The following is a 14,927-nucleotide window of genomic DNA, read 5'->3' as shown; positions in this document are numbered from 1 at the left end:
TTGGGTCAGGGGGGCTGCGAGCAAGACAACTTTTATTTACTTATTCATTTGCTCATTTATTTTTCTTCTGCTTTTCTCCTTCCCCGTGCACTTGAATACCTTTGCTTCTACATCCCAATTTCTTTGGGGGTGGCGGGGGTTGTGTGTGGGGGGGGCTAAGGGGGGAGGATCCGTGTCACTGAAAAAAACGTCACTCTGTTTTGCAAAATCCCGCAGCTTCCTTGGCAGTGAGAAGGGCTGGCTGGCATTATCCCCTCATTTGACAAAACTACTATTTCTGGGCATGTACTCAAAAACAGGTAGGGAGCAAATGCTGAGAAATAAGGAAGTAAAAACAGCCAACAGATTTTTCACTCCCAAGAACGCCAAGCGTAAACATGATTTATTTAGCTGTGTTTAATGCGCCCGTCCTCTGCACGGCCGACACGGCGGGGCTGGCTTTGGGGCGGGGAGGAGGGGGCAGCAAGGGGGGAGCGAGGGGGACATCACGGGGGCCCGGGCGGCTCCCCGGGAGGACGGATGTCCAGCACAGGTTCCTCGGCCCTCCGACGCAGGCATGCGTCTGAGGCTGCGGCGCTAATCTGCCGGCTAATTAACGAGCTGCCGCTAACGAAGGGTGGAGGGCCCAGCTCAGACAAACAATATTTACATGGGCGGCACGGGATCCCGACGCCCACCTCTCTACTTTTATTTTTTTTTTTTGCAAATCATGTGGGCCGGAGCAGGGGGTGGACAGGCTGGGGATCATCCGGGCACAGGCCGAGAGGCCCCTGGGGTCGAGGGCCACTCCCCCCCCCCGCCCGAGCTGGCCCGTGCAGCCTCCGTGCCCATCCTCGCCTGCCCACGTGGATTTGTCTCTGATCTGTATTCAATTAACGAGTACCAGATAGCTCCTGGCCCCGTGCCTGTACCAACGCCGGCCTCGGGAGCCGCCGCGCGCCCCGCACCCGGGCCCAGGCGCCCAGGAACAAGGGCTCCACCGAGGCCCCCGGGGGGAGGGCAGGGTGCCACGCTCCCCTCCCACCCCCGAACTCCAGTCTGAGGCCTTGCTTGGCCCGGTCGGGGCTGGGGGCATCCGACACACCCTCCCCGCAGCCACCTGCAAAGCCCAGCCCTGCCTGCCGACCCCGCCACCGCCCGGAGCGGGAGAGAGGGAGAGAGATGACCACAGCAAGGGAGCCGGCCCGGCGGCACGGAGGGTCCTGCAGCCCCGGCCCTCGGAGCCAGCAGTGCCCGTGAGGCCCGCGTCTGGTGCCCGGTACGGGCACGGGAGCTGTTTCTCCTACCCGCGAGAAGCGGTGGTGGAAGGTGCTGCTATGCCCCCGCAAGCTGCCCCCACCACGCGCGGCCCGGCTGGCTCCCACAGTAGCAAGGCTCTGGGGGAGAAGGATGGGGCGGGGTTGGGGGGGAAGCACTTCCTGTTGGCGCTGGGTCTCCCCACTCAACCCCCTCACACCCTCCTCCACTGAAAATGACTCCCAAGGCGCCATTCGGGCCACGACTCACCCTGCCCCCATGGACGCACGTTCCATGTTCCATGCGGCAGGATGCTGAGAAGCCGGGGTTGGGGGCGGGGGGCCAGGGAAGGGGGGGCTTCATCCCTAGGAAGGCATCTGCCTCTGCAGACGGGGTACGGGGGAGGGGGTGCAGCAGGCACATAATCACCCATTTTAGAGATGTGGAGACTGAGTGCCCAGGGCGGGTGAGGAATCAGTCCAGCTGGGGCGCGTGCGTCCAGCCGTCCAGCAACAATCGCCATGGACCCAAGGTGACAGCTGGGTGGGGATGGGGGTCCGCTTCCTGGAGAGCCTATGGGAAACTCCAGATTTCTCCAAGTCCTGGCGCCAAGGGCTACACCTCCCCACCACATCCCTAGGCAGCTCCCCGGGACCCCTCTGGCCCCGAGTTCATAGACACGGGGCTGGATGCAGCCGACAAAACCCACCATGCGGCACCAAGCCCCCCGCCCACCCCCACCCCCAAAGCTCATCAGCCACCACCGGGGCAACACGTGGGGCAGGGAGGGGGCAAGGGGGCAGGCCTGTCACTCCGGGGACAGGGAGGGGAGAGTCCCCTCTTCCTGCGGCCCCCACCTGGGCCTTCCCTGGCCCGCCTGGCCACTGTGGAGACACCCCAGCCAACAGGCGGAGGGACCTGTCCGGCCCCGCGCTGGCCCTTCCGGCAGAGCAGGACCCGCCGCCTCGTCCACGCCCAGCCGCCCCTCTCTCGAAAGCCACGGCGGGGAAGGGCCGGCCTGGGGTTCCTGGCGCACACACATAATTAGCGTTTCATCTTTCTGTCTGTGGAGGAATCCGGTAACATAAATATTAATCAAACGGCAGAACCCGCCCGGCCGCCACTGCAAGGGGGCCCAGCAGAGCCGTATTTACAGGCGCTCGGAGGCGGAGGCCCTCCTGGAGGCGGCGGAGAAAGCGGCCGGCCGGTTCTGGCAGACCGGAGAAAGTTTCCGGGGCCGGCCGGCCCGGCAGCAAGTTCTGAGTCCCCGAGTGCTGCCTGCGAAGGACCCACAAGCCTTCCTGACACTAAGTAAATAAACTGGCACATGCCTCCGAATTCCTGCCGCTGAGAAGCCAGCTGCTCGAAGTGCGAGGTGAGCTCAAGCCCAGAGTTATTATTATTATTTTTTTAAATCAACGTTTACTCAAAATGCCACCAAGCCCTTGCTTACAGAATAATCCCGCCTCTGAGAGCACGGAAGGGGCCTGCTCTGCCGGGCCCGGCCGGCCGCGTCGGAGACAGAGAGATCTTCTCTGACACACGCAGGGCACCTGGAGCCCGCTCGGGCCGAGACCCGGCTCCCCAGACCGACTCCTCATCGTGGAAAATAGAGTCGTGGTTCCAAGGCAAGCCCAGAAAGGCTGTCACGTTAGTGGAGTTAAACTTTTAATCTTTTATAGGCAAACAGCACACATTTTTATTTCCGGAGTAACAGCTTTGGGAAAATGTTTGAACATTTTCTTAAGAGCTTTGTGGTAAATACATTGGCATCCAACCACGGCTTTGCTGGGTCCGCAGGAGCCTGGTGGAGTGCCTTAAACAATTGGAGGCCAATTTTGAAGAAGCAAAAATAAAGAGAGGCTCCTAGCAAGGTGACCATTTGCATACAAATTCTCTTGGGGAGGGGGTCATTGTGCGGCGCGGGGCTGGGGGAAGGACGGATGTTAATTCCCTGTAATTCCACAGGCTTTGTGTCTCGCTCGCAGAGCCAGGGTTCCCTTCCCACACAACTGGAGAACACTTTTGTTCGGGAGGGTTTTTAAATCCCAGCCCCAGGAATCACCACCCACCCCCCCATCCCAAGAAGGGCAGGCTTGCTCTCCTCCCCCAGAAAGCAAAAAAAAAAAAAGAAGAAGAAAAGAAAAAGGGCTCCCGAGGAAGCCCCTTTGGGACGGGACCCTCCGCCCCGGTGGCCGCCCAGGGCCTCACCTGGCACCCGCCCTGGGGATTCCAGGCGCCCCCCAACCGGGGGACCAGGGGCCCGTGGAGAAATTCCTTCCCAGCGACGCGCTCCGCCCCTTGCGCGCGCCGCCGAGTGATGGGGCGGAGGGGGGCGGCGGGGGGACCTTGGGCGGGAGTTTTCAGGGGTCCTGAAATGCAAAGTCCACCTCCACCCCCCACGCCGGGACGGCGACTCGTCGGGGCGCGCCGGGGGATGGACGGGGCCTCCGGATGGAGGAGGGGGCGGCCCCGGTGCGCACAAAGGGGCCCGGCCCGGCGGGCTCCGCGCCCTTGACCTTGGGTCTCCGCCTCCATCCATCTCCACCCGCCGCTGGCGCAGGGGCTGGCCCACGGCCAGGGGCGGGGGCGCGGGGGGCTGCTCGGGGCCCGGCAGTGGGGGGCGGGGGGATCAAATAAAGGACTCGGAGGGCTCGGAGCAAACCCGCATTCCAACTCGCCCGCTCCTTGGGGGGCCGCGGGGCCCGCTCCGATTCATTGCACGCCGCCCGCTCCCCCCCAGCCAGAGTTGTCGGGGCGCCCCCCAAGGAAGCCCCCCGCCGGCTCCGGCTCCGACGGGGTGGGGGAGGGGAGGGGAGCTGTCAGGGAGGAAGAAAGGAGCGCGCCCTCCCGGCGAGGCCAGACGCACGGGGTCACCGCCGCCCCGCCCGGGCAGCTGGCCCATTAAGCCCCCGGATTATGCACGGCCCTGCAGCCCCCCTGGCCCTGCGGCCCGGGAAGGGACAATCAGCGCGCGGGGCAGGGGGAGCGGCCGAGGGTCCCGGGCCCGTGCGCCCGGAGAGGCCTGGGGAGGTGGACGCAGGGCACCCAAAGGCCAGCCGCGGGGCTCCGGAGCCCGACACCCCGGGCCCCTCCAGGGACACGCGCCCCCCGCCGACCCCGCGTTCCCGGCGTGCAGGCGCGGCTTGGCGCCAGGTGGGGAGATGCTGGCCCGCGGCGCGCCCCCCGCCGCGGAAAACGCTTTTGTGCGCGTGGCCCGGCGGGCACGGGAAAGCGCCGGACCCAAGCTCGCAGGCCCCACCGACGGCGGGGTCTGACCCCCAGCCCAGCCTCGGCTGGAACCCAGCCTCCCCTCCCCCCCACCCCCGCCCCCAGGGCCGCAGGGGCGCGGGTCCAGCCCTGTCCCGGGAGGGAAGGGCCCCGCAGTGGGGAGGGGCTGCGGGGGTCCGGAAATGCCGCCGCCGACGCCGCCTGGCCCCTGCACGAGCCCAGGTTACCGGCCAGGGACAAGGTGGTCCCCGCCTTGGGCGGGCTTTGATGTCTATCGCTCAGCCGAGTCTTTGGTGCTGTGACCTCTGCGCCCCCTGGCCCCTGCCGTGGCCCCCAGCGCCCCGCCCCCCAGGTCACCCTGCTGGCTTTCCCCCACGCTGTGCGTTTCTGGAACGAGTTCCTCCGCCTCCCCCCCCCCAAATCCCTGCGAAGCAAAGAAAGGCCGGGCCAGGAAAATTACAGACTGCCGGTTCCCGGCGAACCGCGTGGCCTCTGCAGGGAAAGTTTTACAAGTCTGATGTCAGGGATGCGGGACGACCGCACGGCTCGGCGCTCTGATTGGCTGCCGGGCGCCGGGGGGCGGGGCGAGGGGCGCGCCGCCCTGCAGCCTGCAGCCAGCGCCGCTGGGCAGGCCCCGCGAAGGTGCCGCAGAGGGGCTCCCCGGGCCGCTAGGGTCCTCAGGGAAGGCTCTGGAACACCAGCGACCAGCACTGAGCCCAGGACAGGCCAGCCAGCCCGGGGCTCGGTCCCAAGGGCGGCCCCCCAGGGCCTGCTCCAGAAGGATGCCCCCCAAAGCCTCGGGGAGAGAATGAGGGTTTTCTAGATCTCTCTCAGTAGGGGGCGCGGGCGGGGGGGGGGGGGCGGATTCACACCTGGGGAGCTGCTCACCCCCACCCCCACCCCCGCCCCAGCTAGTGGGGGCCCCACACACACACACACACACACACACACACACACACACACACACACCCCGTCTTGCAGATTGGCAGCCGCCAGCACGTCCAGTTTCCACCCAGGTTCCTCCTCTCGGCCCCCTCCCCACAACTCCTCCTTCCAGAACCAGCATGAGGGCGGTCACTAAGTCGCAAAACTAGACGAGGGCCGGGAGCTCATGCACAGCCTGCCCAAGGCCCCAAGTTCGATCCCCAGCCCCACGGGAGTCCGAGCCCGCTGGGAGGGAGGGGCTTGCGGTGCTGCAGGCCTGAGCAGACCATTGTTGGAAGTGTCCCCAGAACCCCAGACGTCCCGGGGGGTCCCCCAAATAATGAGACCTGAAGTCCGGCCTTCCCTAGAAATGACCCCTCGGTCCAGGCTGCTCAGGCGAGGCCCCCACCCGTCCCCTCCGTCACCCCTTCACCCCACAGCGCCTGTCCTGGAGTGGGGGGCTGTGGTTTACAAGATTCGAGTGGGGGGCTCCTGCTAAGAAAGCAACTGCCCCTCCAACAGGAGAGGCCAAGGGGCCCCTGGGCCTGGGCCCCACCCCGAGGGGCCCCGCTCTCCTGAGACAGACTGCATCCCCAGCCCTGCCCCCCACGTCCTGGCGCCCAGCACCGTCCCCCACGCCCATCAGGGCACCGCCGCGGTGGCGGCTGGCCTGCCTACTGACCGCCTGCACCGGCCACCAGTCACTGGCCGTGCCCACGGGCCTCCGGCTTCCGTGCCAGCTACCCTGGGCCTCGGGAAAACCCGCACTCGCACTCGGCTGGGAAGGAGGGGGCGGCGGGGGAGGACAGGCCGGGAGGACGGAGCCGCCTTGGGGAGCGTCTTCTGCTGTGTGAGCCCCCGGGCTCGGCGGGTCACAGCAGCCCCTAGCCCCCGGCCACCCAGGCTCAGCTGTCAACGGAATGTCCACCCTGATGCATAAGCCACAGACATGGGGGTGCCCCGGGGAGGGCCCCCCGGCCCTGGGCCACTGGCTAGGCAGCACAGCCGTGCCTAGAGCACCCCTCGCCGGGGCCTCAGGCCTGGCCGGGCTGGCAGCCGCTGCGGCCTCTGCAGTCGGAGACTCTTGTGGAAGGCCATCGGCCTGGCCTGAGCTGGGCCAGGGTTCGAGCTCTGGCCCTGCATGCAGACCCCCAAGCCCTGCCAGGAGTGATCCCTGAGCACAGGGCCAGGAGTAAGGCCTGAGCACCGCCGGGGCAGCGCAGACACAAAAAGCAGAACTGCAGGCACGCCGGGAAGAGGCCCCTCTCCGGCCTGACCCGTGCCCACGGCCCCTCCAGGCCCCTCCCAGGTGTAGCCCTGGTGACCCCGACCCCCCTCCGGACCCCCCCCAACATGGCCTTCCTGTTCTTTGAGGGGGTGATGCTCAGGGTTGCTCCTGGCTCTGCACTCAGGGATTACTCCTGGCAGTGCTCAGGGGACCCGATGGGATGCCAGGATGGAACCCAGGTCAGAGGCGTGCAGAGCAAATGCCCTCCCGGCTGTCCTGTCCCCCGGCCCCCCGGTGCGGCCTCTGTGAAAGGGGCTCAGGGAAAGCTCGGGCCTGGCACACAAGACCCTCCCTGTCTGATCCCGGCACGATGGGGGTTAAAAAAGGAGTCGCCGGCCCGTGGGCCCTGGACGCACTGGACACCTCTGGAGATGCCCTAATACCAGGGGAGGCACCAGGCACCAGGGTGCCCCCGACTCCCAGGGGCCCGGGGGGACTGGCCCTTCTCAGCCCAGTCTCCTCTGCTACAAAACGAAAGTAACTTGGGGGTTACCTCCAGATGGGGCAGAGACGGGCTCGGGGTGGCCAGGCCAGTGGTCAGGCACCTCCGCCTCGAGAACGCCAAGAGGCCGGCTGCCGGCATTCCTCCCCGGCCCTCCTGTGCTGTGCGACCCTGGGCACGGGGCTTCACGTCTCTGGTCCTCCCACGGGGCCGGAGGAGCCACTCCCGGGTCACCAGGAAGGCGTGATCAGTTCAGAGTCACGCAGCCGAGCTCAGGGCGGCCCAGCGGAGCCGGGACCAGGAGCGTCAGCACGCGAGGAACGCCCAGCTGGCAAACACCTCGTAAAACGGCTGCAGTCAACTGCTGAGTGTTTACTGTCGAGCTAAAAACCTAATCGTGATAATAATAATAAAATAACAGGGAGCGATGTGGGCTAGCGGCGCTGCCGGGAGCCGGGTGTGTGTGTGTGTGTGTGTGTGTGTGTGTGTGAGTGTGTGTGAGTGTGTGTGTGTGTGAGTGTGTGTGTGAGTGTGTGTGTGTGCCAGGTGTGTGTGTATGTGTGTGAGTGTGTGTGTGTGCCAGGTGTGTGTGTGTGTGAGTGTGTGTGTGAGTGTGTGTGTGAGAGTGTGTGTGTGTGTGAGTGTGTGTGAGAGTGTGTGTGAGTGTGTGTGTGTGAGTGTGTGAGTGTGTGTGTGAGTGTGTGTGTGCCAGGTGTGTGTGAGTGTGTGTGAGTGTGTGTGAGTGTGTGTGTGTGAGTGTGTGTGAGTGTGTGTGTGTGTCTCCCTCTCTCTCTCCCCCCCTCCCCCCCCCACTTCCTCCCTGCCCTGCAGACTCGCTGTTGGCAGCAGGACCCCTGCAGAGAAGCACCCCAGGCCCGGCCCCCGGAAGCGGCCCACCCGAGAGCAGGACTCCTTGTCCCGGGTAAGCCTCTGGGTGCTGACCTGGGCAGTGCACCCGCGTCCCGCGGCTCACCCCGTCCCCAGAGGCCAGCAGACAGGGGCTGACCCCCCCCAGAGACAGGGCAGCCCACCAGCTCGACACGGACACGCAGCCTCGAGCCAGCAGTTCTGGTTCCAGCCTGGGGCCGGCCCCGCCCCGCCGCGGCAGAAACAGGGGCGAGTCCGGGACAGGCCAGGGAGAGGGCTTGGGGCCGGCTGGCCGCTCTCCAGAGCAGGGGCGGGCCTCGGGTGGGGTGGCACGCGTGGGCGTCACAGCTGCCACCCCCTCTGGAGGCCAGAGTCCGACCCTGCTCGCCCCACGCTGCCCAGGCCGACGCCCAGCTCCCAGTGCTCCCCGCTGCAGTGTGAGCCACCCCGGGGGCTCCCAAGACCCCCCTGGAGAGGCAGAACCTGCCTCCAGTGGGCCACCCGCGGGGCAGCGCCGCATAGCTTCCCCCCAAAAGGCTCTGTGCTCGCTGCCCAGGTCAGGGCGGCCCTCTTGCTGTGTGACTTTGGGCAAGTTCCTTAACCTCTCTGAGCACCCCCTTAACGAGGGGCTAACAATACCTATCTCCACATAGGGAGAGACACTCGGTTTCCAAGAGCGGTCACCCCCAGAAAGCACCTCGCCGGGTACAGTGGACCCTGCAGGCCCCTTTCTGCCCCACCCCCAGTTGGCCCTGCCACGCCCAGCACCCAGCACCCAGCACCCAGCACCCGCTCTGAGCCCGGGGGCCCGTCCTCTGACAGCACACGCCGCTGTTCCTCAGTGCAGACAGAACTAATAATTAGCTGTCACGATTTAATAATAAAATATAATAATCCATGCCACCACACACATGGATTTAACTAATCTTAATTTGGAGAGAAAATAACAAACTCTAAATAGAACAAATGCAAGTTTTCCGGCGGCCCGAAAGCCGGTTTATCTTCAGGTTCCAGCAGCCAGTGACTCGGGGTCTCCCAGTGGCCACGCTCCCCCCACGCCCGCTGTCCGCCCGCTCCGGCTCGCTCTCCCCCTCCCTCTCCCTCTCCCTCTCCCTCTCCCTCTCCCTCGCTCTCTCCCCCCTCGCTCTGTCTGTCTGTGTATCTGTCTCTCTCGCTCGCTCGCTCTCGCTCGCTCGTGCTCTCGCTCTCTCTCTGTCTGTCTGTCTGTCTCTCGCTCCCTCTCTCGCTCCCTCGTGCTCTCTTTCTCTCTGTCTGACTGTCTGTCTGTCTGTCTCTCTCTCTCTCTCGCTCGCTCGCTCCCTCATGCTCTCTTTCTCTCTGTCTGACTGTCTGTCTGTGTGTCTGTCTCTCTCTCGCTCGCTCGCTCGCTCCCTCATGCTCTCTTTCTCTCTGTCTGACTGTCTGTCTGTGTGTCTGTCTCTCTCTCGCTCGCTCGCTCGCTCCCTCATGCTCTCTTTCTCTCTGTCTGACTGTCTGTCTGTGTGTGTGTCTGTCTCTCTCACTCGCTCCCTCGTGCTCTCCTTCTCTCCCTCTTCTCCGTGTTTATCCTATCTCCCCTGGGAAGTCGGGAGTGAGTGCTCTCCGGGCACCGTGTAAGGCCTCAGGGGGGCGCAAGGAGCAGGGTGCGGGGAGCAGGGCTCCAGGCGCGGGGCCGAGGGCATGGGGTCGGGGACCGGGGTGTGCACCCAGCCCCGGCAGAGCCCCGGGCGCTGCCCCCCCACCAGGCCCCTCCAGGGTCTCCGGGCTGCAGAGCCGGGCGGGCGGCGTGGGCAGGGCGCCACGGGCGGGGCCCGGGGCCGTGCCAGCTCCCGTCACCGCGTCTCCGCTCGCTCTCGAGTGACACCTGGGACTGGCTTCCCGCCCCCATGCACAGAGCAAGCCGGTGCCAGGGCGTCCTCGGTGGCGCGGGAGGGCACCGAGCAATGACTGGGGCAGGCTCGCAGCCAGAAGGCACAAGCCTGGCGTTCTAGAAGCTTCACTCCTCGGTGCCCCGCACAGGGGCCGGGGGACCCTCCTCAACACCTTTCATACACGCACACAAAGTGGGCGAGGGGTCCAGGGGAGGCCCCTCGCTCGCAGGGGGGGCAGGAAGGTCCCCTGCACCCCCAGACGGGCACACGCTACCCTGCTCGGGGTAAAATAAATGCCTTCCCCCACCCCCATTCCAGGGAGGCCGTGGAAGCTGAGCACTGAGCACAGAGCCCTCCCCCCCCGCACCCCAGCCCCAGGGGGACACGGGCTCCCTGTGTCCCCCGAGCCGGAGCACCCGCCCCTCCCCGGGACCCGACAGACGCAGGGAACACGGATGGGAGGGAGGCCTGGGGACCGTGTGGGACGTCGGAGCCGAGCCCACCCACCCCACGGCCTGGCCCTCCCACGCTCCGTCTCGGGGCATAGACCCCGCCTGGGTCTCTGTGCATGATCGGGGTGGGGTGGGCCTGGGCGCCCCCACGCCAAAAGCCTGCCTTGGCCACGTCCCATCCCTCCACTGTTCCCCTGGCACTGGCAGGATCTGTCACCCCAGGCCGGGTAAGGGTCCTGGAGAGGGAAAGGCAGGAGGGGCCAACGCTGAATGAATGAATGAATGAATGAATGACTGCATCAGACAGCCCGTCTTCCACTCCACTTCGCCACCATTTAATTCGAAAGGACTGTAGCCCTTCCTTTTCAACCCACATCCAGGGCCCGAGAGGTCGTACAGGGGTGAGACACTCGCCTTGCACGTGGCCAACCTGGGTTTGATCCCCGGCACCCCATAAGGTCCCCCCCACCCCCCGCCTGAGCCCCATCAGGACCGGTCCCCGAGCACAGAGCCAGGAGTCAGCCCTGAGCACCGCTAGGTGTGACCCAAAACACAGAAACAAGACACTAAAGCTGTGTCCAAAGTGCCCACTGCCAGGGACAGGGCCGGGCCAGGCCCAGAGCAAGGCCTGGCAGGATCCCAACTCCCCCGGGGTTCTCGGGAGGATATGGGGGGCCCCTTTGTTCACGCGCTGCCTGACCCCGGCCCGTCCTGCTCTGCCCACAGCCACCCAGCCGCAGCTGGAGGCAGGAGGCGCGAGGCCCCTCGCCTGGAAGGTCCCAGAATGCACCGGGATTAGCGGGGTCGCTGCCCGCCGGGAAGAGGGGTCAACGGCCTGGCAGCCGCCGTGTGCACCCCGAAGCCCGGCCACGCACACGCCCGAGCTCCCAGCCCCGCTCTTACATATAAAGACTCAATTATCTTTAAGCAGCTTGCTTTACACATGAATTGACACATTTATTTTACAATAAATAACTGAAAGTTATCTGTGTTTCCTTTACTGTTAATCTACACAGAGAAATAATAAACAGGACTTGTCTACAAAAATGCAACCATGGCGCCCTCAGAATTCAATTAAGCTAAAATAATTAATGCACCCACCATATTAAATTACTTTATACACTGGAGCCACTGAAGTTTTCGTCTTTAATCTTTCCTTTTTATATTAAATAAAGGAAACGAAGAACAGAAAGAAAGAAGGAAAGGAAGAAAGAAAGAAAGAAAGAAAGAAAGAAAGAAAGAAAGAAAGAAAGAAAGAAAGAAAGAAAGAAAGAAAGAAAGAAAGAAAGAAAGAGAGAGAGAAAGAAAGAAAGGAAGGAAGAGAAAGTTGGTGCCAAAGAGGCCGAGGAAGGCAAGTGAGGCAGATAGAGGAAGGCCCCCCGTGATAAAACGGGGCCCGTTCAGCGGACACCATGTACCCTATTTTGTGCGTCTGATTAAAATAACAGTGTAAATGCTTTGAACCGACCTATCTCTTTAAACTTCTGAGGAGTATTTTACATATTCCTTCTAGAAGGAAGAAATCCTTTCGTCCCGTTGTAGAACAGAGAAGGCCAGGAATATCTTCCGTCACACATCAGATAAAAATACCGTAGGCTGCCGCATTGCCACCCCCAGGAGGGGGCGGGGAGACCGACTTGGCCTTTCTGAGATCACGGGCAGCTCTCTGACGGCCCCGACCCCCGTCTCCCTCGGGGGCCCCCTCACACGCATCCTGAGAAACGCAGGTGCCGGGACAGCGAGGGAAGCCGGAAGTGTAAACCGAGGCCAGGCCTACAGATGCCAGAACCACGCTCCGCCCAGCACTGGACCGAGGAGAGGAACCAGGGGCCCCAACACCAGGGAGAAAGGGGCCGTCTCCAGTGGGGCCTCACTCGGAGGCCCCCTCAGATGCGCGACGCCCTCGTGCCCAAGGCCTCCCCGTGGCAGGATCTAAGGGTCACCTGGGCTGTGGCCAGCAGGTCCCGGGCATAGCTAAGCCCCGGGGAGGCCCAGAGGCCTTTCACTCGTCTTCCAGGGAGACCCAGTGCCCCGGAGACCCACCTTCCCCGTGAAGACTACGGGCCAACCCAGTTCCACCGCGAGGCCCCTCCTGGCCCAGGGACCCTTGTTCCCATTTCACAGGTGGGCACCACACACTGTCCAGAGCCGCCCAGTGCTCTGCCTCGGCCACGCTGACCACCTCCCGGGGCAGGGGCCGTCCTGAGATGCCAGCCCCCGCCCCCCACACACAGCACCCCAAGCTCCACCCCTCCGGGGTCCCCTGAGGCTTGCAGACCATCCCACCTGAGCCCGCTGCAGCCAGAGGGGCCCCTCCCTGTCGGGCGAGTCCCCGCACCCTTCAGCCTCCGACCTGTGGACGGCTGGGGAGACGGAGCCGGCACGCCCGACGTGCCCGTCCCAAGGCAGCGGGCAGGAGGGAGCCCGGCCTGCAGGCCTCAGGGGTGGGCGGAGGCAGCTGCCCAGGCCAGCCGCCCCGGGTCCGAGGCTGCAGGCGAAGACCCTTGGGGCGCTTCCGACCCCACCCGCCCGAGGGCTCTGCAGAGGACAAACATGAGCCCGTCCAGCCCGAGGAACCGCGCGGGAGTCGGTGCCAGTCCGAGCGCCAAGAACCAACTGGGCACCCCGGGGGACACAGCACCCCAGGGCGTAGCTGCCCCCCCGCCCCCTGACAGGGCACGGGATCCCCGGGCTGAGGGGGACCTTAGCACTGTCACAGGCGGGAAACGGAGGCGCCGGAGCAAGCCAGAGACCCCGACCTCGCGTGGCGCCTCACCCGGCCCCTCGACGCCCCTCGCCCCTTCCGGGAGGTGCGGGACACGGGCGGGGCCCCCACGTGCTTGGGGGGCAGTGACAGAATCCAGACTCCTGGCCCCAGGCCAGAGACGTGCAGAGCAGCAGCAAAGCCAAGGCCAACGAGAGGCCCCCCTCCCCCCCGCAGATGGCCACACTCTGCTCCCGGCCAGCTGCCAAGAGAGCACAGACCCCGGAGCCCCGCCCCCGGGGGAGGTCAGACGGAGGCCCCGCCCCCGGGGGAGGTCAGACGGAGGCCCCGCCCCCCGGGGGAGGTCAGACGGAGGCCCCGCCCACGCCGGCACGTGTGTGGCGCGTACCTGCAGCGTTCTCCTGCTTGGGGCAGATGCCCTTCGTGGGCAAGAGCAGGTGGTCATCTTCGTCGGGCGTGACCTGGATTCCGATCTCGACGGGCTCCGACACTTTCCTGAGGGAGGCGGGCGGGGGGCTGCCCTTGTCCAGGCCTTTGTCGTAGCAGGAGCCCAGGGTGCTGCCGCACTGCTTCTTCTTGTGCTCGATAAAAACCAGGATGTCCCCCAGGGGGAAGTTCATCTGACACTGGCCGCAGGTGAGCAGGTCGGGGTCGGGGCCGCCCAGCATCAGCCCCAGCCCGCCGGGCTCCTCGATGTCCAGGCCCTCATCTTCCTCCAGGATGCTGGCCTCCACATGCTCGGGCTCTGCTGGACACAGACAGGGGGGGGGAGACGGGCTTCAGTCACCTCAGCACCTGGCCCAGGCACCCGGCCCCGCCCGCACCCGGCCCTCCCGACACCCCTGCAGGCCCCGGGGGGCCTGTCCTCTGCCAGGACTCCCTCCCATACCGAGGGTCACACCCGGCAGCAGCAGCCACAGCAGCCCTTCAGCCCCTCACTGATCCCCTGATCCCCACCCGCCCCCCAGACTCCACGCGAACAACACGGAGGCCTGAACCTCAGGCTGGTGTATGTTTGTCTTTCCTGGTTTTTTTTTTCTAGTTGGGGCCGCACCCAGGGGTGCTCAGGGATCACTCCCGGCGGGGCTCAGGGCACCCTCAGGGTGCTGGGGGTGGACCCTGGGTCAGCTGGTTGCAAGGCCGGCGCCTCCCCACTGTCCTCTCAGCCCCCCAGGCGGGTTTGCTTTCATTTCCACAGAGAGCAGTTTCCCGGGCAGGAGAGCACAGGCCCGGCAGGTGGGGGGTCCTGGGTCTGACCCCTGGGGGTACCCCCCTGCCCCCCCAAAAAATAAAAATCTACATGGAACTTCGGGGCCCGTTGTGAGGAGCAGAGAGGTTCCCGGGGCCAGCCACACCCTTCTTCACCAACGTCTCGCAAGCCCTCGAACCCTGCCCCCAGGCGGGCTGCACCCCGGAGAGAAAGAACGCCGGCCAGGCAGACCCGAGCCCGGAGAGCAGAGGCAGGACGGGGACCCACACCCCGATCCCCCGCCACCCACCCACGCCCGTGTCAGTCCCCGCCATCCACTCCCCGAGGGCCTGTCCTTGTTTTATTTTCACTCCAAGCAACAACAACAACAACAAAGAACAAAATAAAACAATTCCTCTGACTCGGAAAGGCTTCCCCGGCCGATAAGCCGGGTGCTGGGCCCTCGGGTTCCATCTCTCTAGCAGCCGATTCGTTTCTTTCCTTCTTCCATTCATTTATTTATTCTGTTGTGGTGGTTGTACAGGACCCGGGACCCAAATATTTTGAAGCTCCTCATCAACTCCAAAAAGCAGCAGCCCCTGGGGGCCGGGGTCAGGAGAGTGACCGAGACGGCCGTAAATAACACCGTGGGGGTCGGGGACTCGCAGGGTTTTTCCAGAACCCACGTCAGGAGGCACAGAG

At 64.8% G+C, this 14,927-nt stretch overlaps 1 protein-coding gene across 4 annotated transcripts in view; it reads right to left on the bottom strand.

Annotated features, from left to right (window-relative positions):
• Nucleotides 1-14,927, bottom strand: part of BCL11B (BCL11 transcription factor B) — an 85,245-nt gene that overhangs the window by 56,314 nt on the left and 14,004 nt on the right. For 2 of the 4 annotated variants that reach the window (XM_055130909.1, XM_055130912.1), the window contains exon 2: nucleotides 13,425-13,784. In XM_055130909.1, coding sequence (XP_054986884.1) covers nucleotides 13,425-13,784 — 360 coding nt within the window. The remainder of the gene's footprint in view (nucleotides 1-13,424; nucleotides 13,785-14,927) is intronic. The other 2 variants (XM_055130910.1, XM_055130913.1) reach the window with 1 other exon arrangement.

The sequence above is a fragment of the Sorex araneus genome, chromosome 3 (genome assembly GCF_027595985.1).
Source record: "Sorex araneus isolate mSorAra2 chromosome 3, mSorAra2.pri, whole genome shotgun sequence".
Lineage (NCBI taxonomy): Eukaryota > Metazoa > Chordata > Mammalia > Eulipotyphla > Soricidae > Sorex > Sorex araneus.
The sequence above is the reverse complement of the archived record's forward strand: the minus strand, read 5'-3'. Positions and strand labels throughout refer to the sequence as shown.